The 18,593-nt window shown below is 36.3% G+C and overlaps 1 protein-coding gene across 7 annotated transcripts in view; it reads left to right on the top strand.

Moving 5' to 3' along the window:
- B3GLCT (beta 3-glucosyltransferase) overlaps nucleotides 1-18,355 on the top strand; it is a 60,667-nt gene extending 42,312 nt beyond the window's left edge. Inside the window, exons 9-16 of one of the 7 annotated variants that reach the window (XR_007891020.1) lie at nucleotides 2,452-2,583; nucleotides 3,558-3,627; nucleotides 8,599-8,712; nucleotides 9,936-10,035; nucleotides 10,890-11,009; nucleotides 13,313-13,457; nucleotides 13,804-14,035; nucleotides 16,731-16,790. Coding sequence is in view for 6 of the 7 variants with exons in the window: in XM_051633672.1 (XP_051489632.1) it covers nucleotides 2,452-2,583; nucleotides 3,558-3,627; nucleotides 8,599-8,712; nucleotides 9,936-10,035; nucleotides 10,890-11,009; nucleotides 13,313-13,457; nucleotides 16,731-16,898 (849 nt within the window). In the remaining variant the exon portion in view is untranslated. Of the gene's footprint in view, nucleotides 1-2,451; nucleotides 2,584-3,557; nucleotides 3,628-8,598; nucleotides 8,713-9,935; nucleotides 10,036-10,889; nucleotides 11,010-13,312; nucleotides 13,458-13,803; nucleotides 14,036-16,458 lie in introns of all 7 variants that reach the window. The other 6 variants (XM_051633672.1, XM_051633720.1, XM_051633680.1 and 3 more) reach the window with 6 other exon arrangements.
- Nucleotides 18,356-18,593: the final 238 nt, after the last annotated feature.

Here is an 18,593-nt window from a genome sequence, read left to right on the forward strand (position 1 = left end):
GGTTTTGAACTAGGACCAAAACTGAGAATATTTTTTATCATTTTACTGTAAATCCATCTCCATTGTTTCAGGAACTGTCTGTCATCCTGCTCTGTAGCCCAAAATGGCACTCTAATCTCCCTTGTGGAATATGATAGCTTCACACCATTATCAGACTATTGAAGATTTCATTATTCAATGGAAAATCTTAGCCCATTATGAACTTCCATAAATAATTCATGTTAAGTTACAATTGTTAAGTATTCTTTGTACTTCAGGAGCATTGCTTCTTTGTTGGTTCCTGTGATGGACATGAATTCTGAATAGCTGAATTTTGAACTAATACAATCTTAAAAATTGCTGGAAGCTCTTTAGAAGTGCCATCCCTTGTTGTTGTGTAGTCTTCCAGCTACAAGGCAGGGTCAGGAACCACTTTTATCCCGTAATGTGAATGTGGTGACAAGGCCAAAAGATAACCTTGGAAGTGAGGTATGTGTGTGTTTATCGGCTCCTCCTTACCACAAGCATGTATGTTACATGTAATTTCCATACTCCTCTACTCTAAGCTCTGTCAACAGTATTTGTCTTAACAGCCTGTCATGCCTCTGCATCTTCTGCCCTGTAGAGTGGCCTTTCCTTTTAGTTCTTTGTTGAACTCATCTGTAATGCTAAGATGATCTGTGTTTTCAGAAGCGTTGCCAAAAGAGCAAAGAAACAGACCTCTTAATAATGGTGAGGCTAAGAAAAATTAGAACTTGGAAACTCCAAAACTCATGTTTAAAAGAACCTGAGTTACAGTGGCTTAGCAAGTCACTATCAGCTGAGCAGTAGTAGTGACCGTATTTTTACTCACAGATCCCAGTCATCTGCATCTGCTTAATTACACAGAAAAATGCAGTAATTTAATATCTTTTTAGTGTAGTCAAACTAAGTGTTTTTACTTTGCAGTTGAGGTGGTGTAAGAATGCATGTGTAGTTATGACAGGCCAGTTACAGTCAGTTACAAAGTCATCAGTTAATTGTGTTCTAGTATGTGGCTGTACCCCAGCTGATTGCTATAAAAAAATCTTTTAAATCTGGAAGCTTAAGTTTCCAAAATACTATTTTATTCGTAACCCTGTCCCTAGTCCTAATCAGGCCCATAACAAAATGGCTGTGTGCAGGTGTCCTGGTTTGAGCCAGGATGAAGCCAGTTTTTCTTTTGCTGATCCTTTTTTTTTATTTCAGTGAGCTTTCTTCAACTAGCAACTGCAGGTAGTTGTGATTTTCTGAGGATAGACAGGGATGAGATGGGCAGGAAAATAATCTATAACTTAGAAGTCAAACTGGTTTGGTGACTTGGGCTTGTCCAGACCATAGTTAATGCTCTTGGTTTGTGCTGAGTTCTTCTTGAACATTGGAGAAGAGGAAATATTTTGTCCTCTTAATAATAGCTTAATTATCACATTACTTTCTAAAAGAAGAGATACTTTCTGGCCTGGGAAGGGCAGGGAGTTTAAAGGCATAAAGCAGTAAAGGGAAGCTAATTTTCATTGCTTCTGGCATGTGCTGAGTCTGGTCACATATTGTAGCGGAGCACTTTTTGTCCATGTCAGAGTAATTTGGAATATGTGTAAATAACACAAGAAGCAGGAACTAGAACTGATTTTCCTCCCTTGGAGGAGACTCATTCCTCTTTTGCAGTAGAATCAGGCCCCCTTTGCCTCCCCTGAAACCTTAGTCTGGGAAAGTTATTAGTGGTGTGAAAGTACTGCAGTGGAAATGTTGGGCAAGTCTAAGTGTTTTTGAAGTACAGATTGATTTGGTTGTTGTTGTTCTGAATTTAATGTAAATGCGAAGGATTGGGGTTTTCTTATCTTCTTCAGATGTTACTGGTTTGCTTCTTTTTTTCCTGTAAATTTTGGCTGCTTTTTTTTGTTGTTGTTGCATTTAAAATATATGATAGTTTACTGTAGGATAGCATATCTGTTACAGTATCTTTCATTGTATTTTATGGCTTCTCAGTTTCATTACAGATTTTGAGCATTTGAAATTGTCACCAGATAATAGGTTTATTTTGAAGAGCTGAAAATTGCCACATATGATGAAACAGACCTAGATATTCCAAATTATCAAAATAATGTAAAAAGAACAACACAAAAAGGATTTTTCTTTACTTAAAAGAAGGCATAAATACCACTTCTTATAAAAGTTAAAGATGAGTTGTTTTGACATGCTTACATATATGAAAGTAATTGTCATTGTATGAAACAAAAAAGAACAAAAAAATAGCAAAGAAATTACATGTTGGCTCTAGAAATGTGAGCAAGAATTAAGATACGCAACTAGGTAATCAACTAAGGGACACATTTTCTACAGCATCCCTTATTTTTCATTTTTCCTGTTAAATTTGCCCTTTAGTATGATTTTTCTGTATTCCCTGAGAATTGTTCCCAATTTCATTACTGATATGAATGTTTTCTGTTTTGGTAGATTGCCCTGTATATTTGGCAGAAAGGGGAAGGACCCCATCTTACTCCAGTGCCTGAGTTCTGCACAGATGGTGTGAGCTCCTATAAGGCTGATCATTGTGCAACAACATTCAGTAATTTTCTGCCGCTTTGTGTAAGTGCTAAATTTTAAATTCCAGTTACTAAAAGGTGAAACTCTTATTAAAATGCATTGTACTTGACCTTAAAAATCTCAAGCTTAAAGAAAATATTTTTCAGTAAGTTAAAAAAGGAAAAGTTTGTTCTGGCATTTATTGGTTTTTGGATATGCTTTCAGCCTTCCGTGGCACAGGATATTTCATGGCAAACAAATATTGCATATGCTTTAATTGGTCTTTCTACCACAATGTTTGAGCAGCCCATGATCTAGAAAGTATTTCTTCTTACATTTCTTTGAGCTAATGAGGTATAGATAATATTTTTTTCACAGATGGGAATCTAAAAAATTTTGAGGCTAAAGATTAAAATATAATATTTGATGCATTCATGTACAACCCGTTTCTTGTTCCTCTAGAATAATACATTTATGCTATTAATGGGTTAACTGTGTCTAGAGGCCAAAAGGTGTTCCATACTTCCAGGAGAGCAAAATTCTAGGTGCCAGAAAACAAGACAAATAAAAAAGGTTAAATTATTTTATAGCTTGAGAAAATGCAAAGATTTCTCATGTGTAGTATTTAAGCTTCTTTTTCCAAGTATGATACAGTTCAACATGTTCTCACAGTGACTAATTTAAAATAAATTAAGAAAACATTCTTTTTCAGATTAATTATTCTTAGTTCAAGAAGTTCTACTAGCCATTCTCTTTTCCTAATGAGATGTGTTTTAGTTCATGTTAGAATACTACCTCAATGGAAAAAGTATTTCAGGAACGTTATCTCAGGAATTTTAAACCACTAGTGACCTTTTTTTTTTTTCCAAAAGACAAAAATGTGCTTTCTACTGTATTAGTTGTACACTGTTCTTCTTGATGTGCTGTACAATGAAAAAGTATTTTCTGTTTTATTATTTGCATGGACATACATATCCTATAAAATGTTACAGGCAGAGCCTGCAATTACAAAATTCTTTTTTCTTTTGTTCATACAGGGAGAGCCAGTGAAAAAGGAAGATGTCTTTGTTGCTGTAAAAACGTGTCAGAAATTTCATGGAGACAGAAGTAAGTTGTCTGTTAGTCAAGGTAGTAATTCCTTGCAATATAGTTTATTAAATTAATATTTAAAATATAAGCTGATATACCCTGTCTGTGTAGGTCTTGGGACTAAATGTAAAATCCACTGAAAAAAGTGAAGGCTTTAGAATTTAAACAACTTGTTCTTTAGGTAGGATTTTTTTGCTATTCAGAGTTCTTCAGGAGTGCTGTGAAATGTTTAAGATGAAAAGTTGTGGTCATTTTAATGTTTTCATGATGGTGCCTGGTTGGCAAAAATCTTGAAACTTAATATTTAAATGAAGAGTATGCATAAAGTTAGCTTGTAGTATTGTAAACTGGAGTTGTTGCAGTATTAATTAATATAGCAGCTTTTAGTATCCCTCAGCATGGCAATTGTGCAGCTGTATGGTGGCTGATTTAGAAATGGAACGAGCTGAAAGGTCTCTCCCTTCCTTCCTTTTGTCCTGCCCTCCCCTGCCATGAAAGACTGAGCTGTTGTCACCCTATGCAATTGGATGTGCACCAGTGTTTTATAATGCTTGGAATGGGAAATTTGGTCTCTGTGCCAACACTATACTGTGTTTTGTCTGGAAATAGTACTGTTATGCAGGTACTGATGGTCACCATGAAAATATGAATATCATATCCATGGTAAAATAACAAGCAAACAAACCTAGCACAGCCCAACAGGGTATGTCTAGTGGGTATTAACTTGCATCTCAGGGGGACAGAAAATGAAGACAGAGACACTCAGCTTTAGCTAATACACATTCAGGCTCAGCTAAGTTGAGGTAGATCCAATGGCTACAAAACGTGGAAGGAAGAATTCTAAATCCACTGATTTAACAGAGGATGCTCTACCTGCTTGATGCCACCTGCCAGTTCGTTCTGGTTTACTTCTAGTTGTTTCGTTAATAAAGAAATTCAGGAATGGATTATTTCCAGGAATTTACTTGAGTTTTATGTGCCCTTGAATACTCCAGGCTTAGTTTGTTCATTAATTAGTTTAAGGTGATTATTATTGGCCAAAAAAATGGAAGATTAAGTAATGGCTGATAGTTTTACTGATTTTTTTGGCAGTTTTGCCACATCTATTGTCAGAGGACAGGATGAAGAAAAATGCTATTTTTTTAACTAAGTCCCCCTTTGCTTCTGCATAAAAACCTGTAGGTTCTGTTACTTGTAATTTAGACAATTTGCCAGTTGCTGTTTTTTTTCTTCAAAATAAGATGTATGGATTTTTTTTAATGTGACTGCACTTGATGAAAGTCTTTTAATCACCTAATTATTAGGCTATTTTTAAAGTAGCTTTAGACAAAACAAAATTGACTATCCTGTAATTGGAGTTCACTGAAGAGTTCTCCTTTCTGGATCCATGTTTATTTCCTTACATCAAAATTAAAACAAAACAAAAAAACCCACACAAACCTAGAAAGACAGAAAATAATATAAAGCTTCAAAAAGATAATGTAAACGTCCTTCAAGAGACATCTGCTGAAGACTGAGGAAAATTCTTGAACTTTCCTCACAGCTTCCAGTATTATGCAATAGAGGATAATCTTACTCAAGATTTTGAAAGATTAGTGGATGCCAGCTTCAGAGAGCTCCTTTTACCTGGTAAGTCACTTTTTTATTGTCTGCCAAGAACTACATTAGTGCCACCGTATGTCTTGGAATTAAGTGTGCAAAAGCAGCCAAATTTTACCTCAGAATTTAGTTCAGGTACAACTCTCCTTCTTACAGATACTGTATAGGTTAGATAAGAAACTTTCAGGACTGCAAACATGCATCAAGATGTCACGGTTTGATTCAGGGTTGGCAATTAAACCAATGACAATAATGCTTTTGATGCCCTCCCAGACAGGGAAAGGAGAGAGAGTAAGGAGAGAGGCTTCCAGGTTGAAAACTAAACTAGACAATTTTGATTAAATACTAATGATAAAAATAAATATGTACAAATATTCATAAGCATGTGCAGGAATATGTGAACCCCCTATCGCTTCTCCCCACCCTCAGCGTCTCCCTCAGCATTTCCTGAGCTGTGAGCAGTTCTGAAATGTCCCGGAGCTGCTGGAGAGAGGGCAGAGTAGACAGGAGCTGAGGGGAGAGTGATGAGGGTCAGGGATGCACAAGCCTGGGGATCAGTGGTGATGGATGGAGTCCTCCCTGGACACCGGCCATGGACAGAAGAAGAAGGAAAAAGGGACTTGACTTCTGTGATCCCTGAATTTATACTAATAATTATGTATATGGAATAATCTAATTGACCAATTTTGCCATCTGTCTAGTCTGCTCCTCCCTGCAGGAGGGTGTAGATATGACTCTTCTGCTCCTTTAGTGTCCAAAGCAGTAGATTCAACAAGCTGAGCAAAGTCTCTCAGCAGTAACTATAAACATTAGGGTGTTATCAGTCCACTAGATGGAAAACTTGCTGTTAGTTTCAGCAAGTGTGCTGCTTGAAAGAGAGTTCTCTGAAGAAAAAAAATCAGTAAAAAGAAAATTGGCTTCCTCCGGGCTCAAACCAAGACACAAGGTTCTAGAATTAGCACAAATGAAATATGATTAAAAGCTTAGAGCTGACCTTCTGTAAGTACCTCTGTAGTGCAGTATTACAACTTTGGAGTGATCACAAGTATTAATACATATTGATAAATACTTGCACAGTCAGAAATTTCAAACAGTTCTTTTTATGGAACATAGAAATTACAAAGTATTGTGGGATTCAGTTTACAGTAGACATTAGTCTGGGAGGTGACACTTCCGTCAAAACAAGCAAGGCAAAGAGAGAGATGCTTTTAGCTTGTAGCCTCCACATTAGACCAATTACCTGAGATAAGACTCAGGTCCTTGCTTTGGTGATCTTTGTTCATTTATACAAAAAAAGGAGGCTCCACTGAAGATATTGAGAGGCTTAGACCATAACAGAAAATAGTTCTGTATGCTAAAACACCACACTTAGGTTGAGGTCCTTGATTGGAAACAGCCTTTATGGGTATGTCTCTTCTGCCAGGTGAAGGTTGGAAGCATTTTGTAGATCTGTGACCTTTCTGTATAGGGGCCTTTCTGGAAGATTTCTGATTTTGTTTTTCCAATAACCAGTTTTGAAATAGAACATTTCCACAAAATAGTAACCCTAATAATTTCCTACCTACTTCATTTTTCTGTTTGGGAAAACAAAAAGGTTTGCATGGCATTCTCTGTCAGTTAATGCATGATTATGCAGTTGTTGTATGATGTAATGTGACTTTAGTACCTAATAAGAGATAATGTATTGTGAAATTCCTAGCTTTGCATTTCAAAACTCCACTGCCATATTCTATGAACGTATTTTTTGTACAAAATTCCCTTTGTATTTTTTAATGCAAAAGTTTGAGAGCAGTTTCAAGTGTCTTAAAACTTTCAGAAGCAGTATTGTCCATTGCACAATTTTATTATTTCCAAATATTAAAACCTTTCTGTTAGTGCATTAAGTTTTTACTACTCTATGCGAACAGTCACCTTTCAATTAATTTTAGTCTTATCAAACTGACTATTGGTCAGTCAAGAATAATAAATCCTACAAATCTCTCTGTGGTCAGAGCAGAGGAAAGTGAGCAAGTAAGTTCCTAACAAACATCAAATTAGTTGATGAACGATTCCAGCATGGAGCTAAAATGAGTTGTTCACAAGTATCAGAGTAATATAGCAAAAATGGGAAGTTGTGTAAATATTTCCTAAATTTAAAGAGCTGGCCGCTACTAGTAAGACCTACTGGGTGGTATCAAAGAACATAAAGTGTACAAACAGTTACAGCAGAATGCACAGTGTTTCAGAGCAGTTGTTCAAGAGGTAATGGACACAAACTTGAACATAGGAAGTACCGTCTAAACATGAGGAGGAACTTCTTTACTTTAGGGTGACAGAGCACGGGAGCAGGCTGCCCAGAGAGGTTGTGGAGTCTCCATCCCTGGAGATACTCAAAACCCACCTGGATACCATCCTGTGCAATCTGCTCTAGGTGATCCTGCCCTGGTAGGGGGGTTGCACTAGATGATCTTCAGAGGTCCCTTCCAACCCCTAACGTTCTGTGATTCTGTGGTTCATCTAAGTCCTGACCATTTAATTTTTAAATGGAAAAAAATCCAACATTTCTTTTAATCTGATCATTCTCTTCTAAACACCCTGAAGGCATTCAGCTTTTTTTTTTTTTGTGTTGCCCATGATTTATTCACTTCTGGATATAATTTAAACATTTGTAGCATCATTGTTAGAACTTTGTATGCTTAAATTAAATTTTTATGTCAAATGACAACTAATAAGAAAAGGATTGCTCCTGTAGAGAAGCATTAAGCAGTCCTCCTTTGAAAAGAATCTCCATGGAATAAAAACTGGTTGTATGGTATTTATAAATGTCCTTCTATTAGTATGTCTCCAGAGACAGGTGCCCTTGAGCATTAACATGATGTTGCTGTCAGATATGATGTATATACACAAGTGTAGTAATTCAAAAGGTACATTTGGTCTGTTTCTGAATCAGAATCTTTTACCTGCTGTACAGTTGGATGTGCTGTTTTTAAAATGTGGCAGTTTCGGTACAGGAAGAATGATTGATCTCTGACAGTGTTCATGCTGATGTGTGCTATACAATTTGTTACTGCAAGTGTAGAAGTAATGTATTCCATATATGGGTTAGCAGAAATTTAAACATCACACTTTTCAATGTATTATGTATGAAACTAGTCATATTTTAAAATAAAATTTATTACTCTATAAGTAAAACTGCCCTGACTGGCTTTCATAAAAATGTAAAATGCTGTCTCTCTAAATATTGTAGGAAAGAAAAAAGAATGAACATTTAGAACCATGATGCTGTATTTGAAACAGCCTTTCCATTAGCATGAAAAGAAATATGTCAGTTAACAAGGTGCATAAACGTTTTGATCAAGTGCATGTTTTAATCATGTTACTTATGTTTCAATGTCAATGATTGTTTTGCAGTACCAGTGGTAAAGCAGACTTGGGAAAGGGAAGCTGCCCTTATTGAATACTACAGTGATTATGCAGACAACTCCATTCCTACTATAGATTTAGGCATACCTAATACTGACAGAGGTGAGCTGCTGACTGTTGTTGTCAGTTTTGTGCAAATAATTGTCTAAAGTTGGTAAGTTTTATGGATTATATGTATGGCTTATAATTTAGAAATTCTATATTTTTGTGGCAGGTTTGTACAGCCTAAAGTAAACAAATGCTTTTTCCACACAGGAAATGGAGAGTACAGTTCACCTGCTTAGGTAGAATGTTCTTTTTAGTAGAAACCTAAATACTGTGAGTATGAAAGCTTGGTACACTGATATGCTCCAAGAGCCCAAAATTGGTGTTATTAGTCTGGATAAGAATAATAACTCTTGAGTTACTGGCATTCTTGAGTAAGATCATCAGTGATAGCAGAAGTCATAGATCTATGTCAGAAGTCCTCAGGCAGTGCCATCTGGTTACTGAGCATAAACTACTTGCCATATGGTACTCAAATATTGTATGCTTGTGCCTGGTATGTCTTGATTTCAGCACAAAATGTAAATGTTAAGATTGGAGGATATTTTTATGACAAATAGTGTGGTTTTAAAGTAGTTTACTTTGTGTTTGAATGGAAAAAAGGCTACGGATTTGATGGCTTACATGAGTTTACTAGTTTTAGGGCTTTTTCTTTCATTTCATCTATTGTTCTTAGGCTCATAGTCTCTTCTATAGGCTGTTACCTTCTGAATTAGAGCTGTCCAAGCTGTGACCTGTTAGCCTTATCTGGCCCACTAGGTCAATTGTTCTGATCTCTGGCTTATTTTCAGCTGCCCTTTTTTGTCCTCCATGGGGTCTATTAGAGGCAGAGAGGGAAAGGGCGGGGATTTCCATTTGCAGAGGTGCAGTGACATGTTTTGCAGAACACATTTCTATCATAGTCTCCTCCTTCCACAGTTCTGAAAATTATGAATAGCAGTTTGCCAAGTATTGTCCAGCAGCATATTAGGATAGCTAGAATAGACCTTCTTTTTTAAGGTTTCCATAATTCAAAGAATTTTCATACTTCAAAGAATTTCCGTACTTTAGCGTTCTTCAAAAGTCAGTTCCTGCATAGAAAGCAATAATTATGTTGGAACTATTTGTACAAATACCAAATACCACAGAAATGAAGGAATTTGCATCTCAAATACTGTACCAGTCATTTAAAAAATGTTTTACATAGCACTATAAGCTGATTATTTAATTAATGAATTATTGTTTATTACAAAATCTCCTTTTATTTAAATTTACATGCTATGTTACTTTGCTTCCTTTAGGTCACTGTGGGAAAACTTTTGCCATTTTGGAAAGGTTTTTGAATTATAGCTCTCCCAGGACTCCTTGGCTAGTCATAGTGGATGATGACACACTGATAAGGTACATTGTAATGTGTCAGTGTTACCACTGCTCATGTCAATTACATCTTTAGCAATATTCATCTCTTCTTTTGTATTTAAGGGGTGCAGATATTTTGTTAATGTAGATTTCTATTCCTTCAAGGAAAATACTGTCACTTTCCTTCTGCATTCCTTGTCTGATATTAAGAACAAGGTAATCTTGTAACTTGATAAAAACTATGCATATTAGTGTTACCGTGTAATCATATACCTATGAGTACAGCTTGTAACACTTGGGGATTCTTCAGTGTAGGCATGTCTGAGCTGATTGGTTTTAGTCATTTGCTGATACACTTTCCAAGATGTATTCCTCACATAACTGCCAGAAGAAAGGTTTTGTAAGTTAGGATCAGCTGTCAAAGCCACCCAGAATGCTGTCCAGGGACTTGCCCTTGTTAGAAAATTGGATCCCATTCAGTGAAAACTGGCACTGGGATATAAGTGAAATAAGGCACAGTGACCAGCCAGCAGGGTCACATGGTTGTGAACATGAGAATAAGTGGTTCAAGATTATGCTTTACATTAAATGGTGCAACAGAAAAGGAATTTGGAAGAGGCTATAAGACTCAGTTTTGTTGAATAACTTTGCTTGCTTATTCAGAAAAATATTTTTAAGCTAATTGATTCTTCATTTGACCAAAATCAGCAATCATGTAGTAAATAACTCATCACAAATTTCTGTGTCAAAGTTTGTATCTCTGTTTTTTGTAGAATTTCTGAATTTCTCCTGTCATTTTTGTCTTGTTTACTAGAATGCCATTTACACTTGCAGTGTCTTTAAAAATGAATGTCTACATGATTTGATTTTTTTTGTAATGGATTTTCATATGATAGTATCTTCAGGCTCCGAAAATTGCTGAGCTGCTACGACCCAAACGAACCGGTGTTTCTTGGAGAGCGTTACGGTTATGGCTTGGGAACTGGAGGATATAGTTATATCACTGGTGGTGGAGGGTAATTTATTTAAACTCCTACTGACATCTACAGCAGTCCCTGCTTTGAATGCAAATGTTTTGAATTACAACACAAATTCGTTGCAACAGAAACAGTGATGTTTTCTTGTACAATGAGAATGTAATGATGTTCAAAGACCTGAGTGTCCTAACTAGTAAGAAGCTGTGCTGCCGAGTAGGAACAGATTTTGAGAGCAAATCTGAGGTGCTGAAGACCATGCATGTGTCAGGAGGGGTCACTTCAGCTTGACTGGTCCTGGGAACTGAGTGCCTGTCATCACTTATCTGCTCCATGTGTTCTCCTGATACCCGTTACATTCTGCATCCTCCGAGACCATCTTACAGTATGATTCAAAGTGTAGTAAGCAGAGCCAATGGGGATAGTTGCTTTAGAAAGTACATTAGTGATCTCAACTGTTGTGGAGTTAGCAGGAGAACCCAAAGCAGCACACCTAGGGCTACAAATTGCCACAGTGAGAATATTCTTTCCTGTTTTCTTTCTTGGTCCAAGCGTGAAGAAAAATGATACTGATTCTCCTTTAGTTCTTGAACTTTATGCTGTGATTTATTGAGAGGTGGCTGAGCAAAAAGTTCGATGTTGATGTCTTGGAAAATAGTTTCTCATAGAAAGAGGTCATTGTGGGTTGATCTCATGCATAAGACACAGGGGTCCCTGTGACTGTGTGCAAAATTTGGCTTAAATAATATGTATGTGGACTTTCAGGTTGGCTAACATTGCAGTAAGACTGATCTATCCATCTTGTGTGTCTACAGCAAGTAGTGTGGACGTCTGAATGCTCTTAGTGTCTTTCTCAGTGAAAAATAATGGCTCTAGTAAGCTATTGGATTCTTACCCATCCATGAGTAAGGAAGAATCAGCTGACTGGCCTTCTCTTTGTTTTGCAGAGTTGCCTAAGATCTTACCTAAGTAGGGCTTATGCTTGAGTTAAGAAACAAACATTCTGCTGGTGCTGGTATGTTTGTTGGTTACCAGTCCTGTACTTCTATATAATTTTAGTGTTTATGTCTTAGTTTCTCTTTTGTCATCTAGATGTGGGTTATTTTCATTCTCCTCTTTGAGCAGATAAAGGCGCAGATCATCCACCGTGCTTCATACTCTGATTTTGAGAAGGTTTGTTGTAACTTATAAATTCCATATAACAGTCCAGGTAGTCAACTAGCAAGTGTATTCCCCAAATGTATGCAAATTTAGGTCACACATTCTGTGTGGCAGCACATGCTGGGCACAAGTCCCAGCTCTTTTTTTTCTCCTTTTTTCCTTTTTTTTTTCCCTTTTTAGTATTTTTTCTATTTTCTTTTTTTTTTTTTCCCCTAAGGCTCTAGCTTATTATTCCTTCTCTGTTTGATCTGAGTACTGAGATACTACTTCCTATTGTGCTCTACTGTTTTTTTTTCTTTTTATGATACATGCAGTCTTCAAAGTTGCAATGATAGTGATGGAGTCTTTTACAACTTCAGTCTGACAGTATTTTCAGGTCGGTCTTTGCCTTAGCATTCCGTTTCGGTAGAAGTTTTGCTATGTGCCAGTGCTAAGCAAAGGGTTTGTCATATAGGGAATGAATTCATGAAGCCATGCAGACATTTCAGAATGTGAGTCTTTTTGCTTGTGTATCTAGAGCACCCTGTGTTCTGATCAGACTGGGTAGACTAGGATACTTTAGAAAAGGCAGCTATGCAATGCTACACAGGAGTATATGCCCTCAGCTGTTGAAGGTATCATCATATTTCTGGTCTATTGAAGGCTTATTTTAGTGATAATGATCTAACAGCTCCAAGCTGTGGTTGAAATTTAGATGAGCAAGAAAGTTAAGATGAACAGAAGAGCCTTGCAATGGCTTCAAGGAACATTTTGCACTTAGGCAGAGAACTCTATAACTGAGGGTTCAAGAAATGACAGTTCAGGTTTAGAATTAATTTAATTGGCACATGTTAATAACTGGACAATACATTTCAGTAAAATAGAGGAGAATATCCTGGCCAAATTTAGGAGGATTTATCAGCTGTGGTAAAAATGGTGGCTAGCAAAGTAATTGTTGGAATAAAAACAACTGGCATAATTGATATAATTAATTTTCATTAGATAAAGTAATTACCTTTCAGAAAATTCCTCTTAAACTACTTGCCAGTACTGACTTCTCAAGTTTTGAAATTTCACTCATGGCACCAAAGGGATACATTTTGTCTAGCAGTTTTTTGTCATTTAGCAGTATTTATTTTTTACAGTCATTTGGCTTCTCTAGTAGATATTGTCTTACACATTTTGTTTCCTTTTTTTTTGTTCAGGATGGTTTTCAGCAGAGTAGCTGTTCAGAAACTACTTGCTAGTAAATGCCGGTGTTACAGCATGGATGCCCCTGATGATATGGTGCTTGGGATGTGTTTCAGTGGCTTAGGAATCCCAATAACACACAGTCCACTTTTCCATCAGGTCAGAGAGTTATTTTTAATAGTATTTAAAATATATTTAATCCTTTTCAGTATACACATAACGCAGGACTCATAAATACTGCAAACTTAAATAATGTTTAATAGTGGTAGCCGAGATGCTGCTGCTGTGCCTTATTTCTCTCCGGAACAAGTTTGATCAACCAAATAAGAATAGTATCAAACCATTAATTACTACAATGCTTTAATAGTTTATAAGATACTTTAGTTACCCTGTCACCCAGAGGTGAGATCTTTGAAAATCAAATAGAATTAGAAGCCACATGCTTTGACTACTTGTGAAATGTCCTCTGAGAAAAAAACCCACACCACAATACTTTTTTCTTCAGGTGATGGAGAGCTGACTGTGAAGTTTTTCAGTAAATTGTCTTCTCTACTTATCTAAGTTGTCTATTGATTCAGTGTTTACTATTCTGAAATATCCCATTAATGAAGATAAAAAATGTAAAAGTATTCCCAGAATGTTGCTTTTGTGGTGGATTCTGAAGAATATAATAAATTATCAAAGAAGATATGATAAATATGATCAATTGCCCTATGCTAGCCCAAGGGGAAAAAGAGGTAACAAAACATCATTTTTTGTGAGTATATTCTCCAGTTTGGGAGAAGTGGGTTGGAATATATTGAATCTTGTTTCTGTCTTCCAGAATATTTAGCAATCCAACTACGGTGTCACAGTGGAAAACACGATGCATTGAATCCCAGAGATTTGCTGCCTTGTAAACCAAATAAACACTTAACTTTCCTCTCATGGCATTGAAGAGAAGCAGCACTTACAATTTTTCCCAAGCAGTGCACAACTGTTTTAAAAATCAGCATATAAATTAGTGTTAAGGTGTTAATCTAGCTTAAAAACTGGGAAGACCTGTGTAGCTGATAGGAACTGAGATTAAGATAATAGGGTATTTGAAAATAAGTAAATTACCATGTAATTCAAAGCAGCTGTCAGGGGGGAGTTTGCTATTTAAATTAAAAGTTTTCTCTGTGTTAAGGTTTTCTCCCAGATTACATTTACTATTTAGAGAAATGGGAAGACTGAGAATGCACCATTCAGTATTTTAATTCCTTGTCCATATAAGAAAACCATATTTGCTTTACTTTCCTGCTTTGTTTATCATCACTTACTCCTTTCAGTATAGAAAGAAAACAAGTAAGGCATCTTAAAAAATCAACACAATTATTGAATAATTTGTGCTTGCACAGATGTTTTTAAAAAAATAAACCCCACCTAGTTAGAGTCAGAAAAAACAGAACACATTCTACAGATTTGTAGGAATGGCCAAAGCATTTTCTATAATCCTTAATGTTGTGCATTTGATACTGAATCACTCTGAATGTGAAATCCTAGCAGTTTGGTTTTCCACATAGAAAATTACACTCGAATTGTAATTCATCTGCACTGTCACTTATAACAAATTCTAATTTTAACATACCTTGAACAAAAACTAATCCTGAGGAGAAAACTACTGAATAAAAACTGAGTGTGCTTATTCTATGAATTCCACTATTATGCAACAAATAGTTTTAAAATGAGAAAACCAAAATTGGATTTTCTGTCAACCAGAAAATTATTTTTGTTAAGACTTGACTGAAATATTATGATGTACAATGTTCCTTAAAGTACATGACTCCAAAATTGTACTGAGTATATATTATGAGACAGAAACAGAGAGATCTTCATCCTTAGAGTGTCTGTAAGGTAACAGGCCTTGCTCTTTCTTAAGCATTTCCTGTTGTCTACATCCTAGGGTAGGCACATGTTTTGTAACCTGTTCCAGAGGCTTCTGATGTGATCAAGCTTTTTAGGAGAATGGAAATCTTCCATGCTGAGTGACAGTCAGGATTGTGATTTAAAATGTAAAATCTGGGCAATAGCAATGTACTTTCTTTTTGTAAAATACCAAATACAAATTCTAGCACCAGAAAAACAAAACAAAAACCAAACAAAAAACCCCCAACACCCAAAGGTTACCATGGTTGATTCCACAAAATACAAGGAAGAAGTTGTTCCAGAAATTCCTATTTTAAGTTCAACTGGCTATAAGGGGGTATGATTCTCAGAGAGCAATGTAATAAACACTATAGTTATCAGAGCAAATCTCATTATTTCAGTATTATCAAAACACAACCATTTTGTCTATAGCTCAATAAAAGGATTGATTTTCAAACAGCAAAGAACTTTGGCCTCAGATACCAAAAAACTGTCTCTGTCTGAAGTAAATTGCTTTAAATTCTTCAGGTTTTTGAAACCAACGTTCTCTGTGTTTTAAATATCAGTATTTTAAATATATATATATAGAGAGAGATTTCTTAGTGTCAAATCCTATTGCCTAATTTTACAGCTGGAGTGTATACAGAATTGCATGAAGAGCACAGAGTTAGAATTCATTAATACCCCCGTAAGTAGATGAAGTCTGCAGTGTTAAATCAGTCACTAGCTCAGGCATCAAGTCAGTCATTCAATATCCAAATCACTTCATTTTCTTACTGTGTTTTACATCTAGAAAAAAAACTGAATGTGAGCCTTTCATGTATTTCTCTATAAAAACTCTGTTTACAATGGCAAAATCTAGTTATTTTACCAGGGACCTCTGCAGGTGGGGCTTATTTATAATGATGCACTTAGATGCCATTAAACTGCCAGAGGAAATGAAGCATGCTTGGTGCATTCAGAAGGCAGCTGCATCACGTGGCCGTGTTGCAGTTCTTTCTCCTTTGATGTAACCCCATAAAGAGCAGCAATGCAGTTTTCTGGCACCACAGTGTTTCCTGTGCTTGGTAACCTTTCCTTATAAAACTTCATATATTTTGGCTGCTTATAGCCTTATTGGGGAATCCTGCAATCACACTGGCAGTGCTAGCAACTCTGATTAAGAGAATTAGCAAGAGAGTATTACTTTAAATAATCTTGTCTTTATTGAACCCAAACTGTATATTTAAAAAGATGGAATACAAATGACACTGTTTATCACTTGCTTTCATAGATGGGGACCATTTCACCCTGAGAAACAGGGCATATTCAGTATCAGTGTACTTCATACCAGGATGCCTGAACCATGAGTTGCAGATCTGAACTAGTGCCTATCAATTAATTCAACAGAATGATGTAAAAACCCTTTTTTACCACCTTGTATGTTTTGTCAGTGCCACGTGGCTTTGTTATGACACAGAGGCCAGTGAATGGAGATACTTTGTTGTTCTGAAATTATCTTTCATCATGGAGTAATAGTGATTTTGATTTATTCTTCCATCTTAGGCACGGCCAATGGACTACCCAAAAGACTACCTTTCTCACCAAATTCCAGTATCATTCCACAAGCATTGGAATATTGATCCAGTGAAGGTATATTTCACATGGCTGGCACCAAACACAGAAGAGTCAGTTAATGGAAAGAAAGTTGGATATAACAGGGAGGATTTATAAACAGCAGAAGACGAGAAGAGTTGATGAATGTATCTCAGATGAGAGACAGTCACTACTGTGATTTTTGTTCTGTTCTCACCTTGTTCATCTGTTCATGACATAGAAGCCAATGTTTTGTTCCTTCTTGTTACATTCTTTCAGAGCAAGGGAAGAAGGCACCTGATGGGCTTTTTGATCCTTTGTTATACTTGGTTTCTTTCTGAAAGTTTTGGGAGCTTTTGTATACCAATGAACTTGACACACCATTTATGTTTGATGCAACTTGGTCTGTGTTCTGGTTTGGGCTTTGAGTCAGACAGCACCCATTTATATCTCTCCTTTGTTCGCTCAGAAGCTGAAGTGAGATATTTGGGAGCCTAATGCTGAACATGTGTTGACTGTTTATTGAACATATCTGTCATTGGCCTACAGAAAACAGGTCCCTGTTCTGGAACAGGTTCCTGCTAAAGCAGAGAGGAGGCTGTGACCAGGAGCTAGATTGTGTGAGGGCTACGTTCTTTTCCCCTCATCTCAAATAGAAATATTGTACTTTTCAGGGCTAGGTGGACCAATCTGTGAACCACTGTTGTACCTTCAAGTTTATTAGCATTTTTGAGGAATGTCGTGTTCAAAATCGAAGGAAAAGGTTAAGGACAGGGATTTCTTAAGCGGCCACGGGAGGTCACTGTGGCTCCATCAGAAACCTAAGTCACTGTGTATGTATTTGGCAAGTATAAATGTAACTCTTAAAGATTATTGCAGAACTAACACTTCAGTATTTTCTGATGTGTGCATTCTGAGAGTATATGGATGCCAGCTTTAATATTCTGTAGTATTCCTAATTTATATCATCAAGATAAGCAATTTGAAGCATACATGCAAAGAGGGATTCATGTTTAAAAAGATCTCAATTCTTTTTTCTTTGAGTAATTCACTTTTGTAAAAAAGTTTGTACAAAAACTAGCTCAAGTATGTTCTGAACTAATTTCTATACTGTAAAACAGCTCCTTTTAAGATGACAGCATATGGCACTTGTATGCTGTTATTTAACTTTGCTTGCTGTATTGTCACCAAATACGGGGGTTTAAGCCATATTGTTGAAGTAATTTGTGTGATATTTTCCTGTAGTAGGTTAAAAATTGATTCCGCTCTGAAGTAATGCAGTACTAGTCAAAGTAGGAGAACCACTGATTGCTGTTTCAGAAATTACTGAAGTTGTATAAAAATTTGTTTGTGGGTTTAGCTTGTGGAACTTTAAGCATTTGGATAGCAAGCATCTATTCATAATAGATTCAAGTTCTGATTAAACAGGAGCAACCCATATTATATCTTTTTTCTTCCCACTATCAGTGCCTTGAACAGTAGACATTTTACTGATACCGCAGGTATGTCCTCTGGTAGGATGGGTGAATTGTTAATTATGTTTACTGTTTAGAACTGTGAGAGCTGAAAACTGAATAAAAGCTTTCTTCTTTTAACGTTTTACGCTTTCTTTCTCTTTGCAAACTGAGTTCAGGATTATTTAAGCACCTGTGTCATATAATTTTATCACCTGAAGAGTATGTTCAGTTGTACTAAAAGGCAGCTTCAAGTTTGGAGTTTTTTCCATATTCTGCCTTGACATGCTTCCCCAGGTAGGCTAACTTTCAAGTCCCTAGTTCAGACAAAAAATGCTTTTGCAATGAGCACCTCGTGTTTGGGAATCTTGATGCTATC

The sequence above is a fragment of the Apus apus genome, chromosome 1, assembly GCF_020740795.1.
Source record: "Apus apus isolate bApuApu2 chromosome 1, bApuApu2.pri.cur, whole genome shotgun sequence".
NCBI lineage: Eukaryota > Metazoa > Chordata > Aves > Apodiformes > Apodidae > Apus > Apus apus.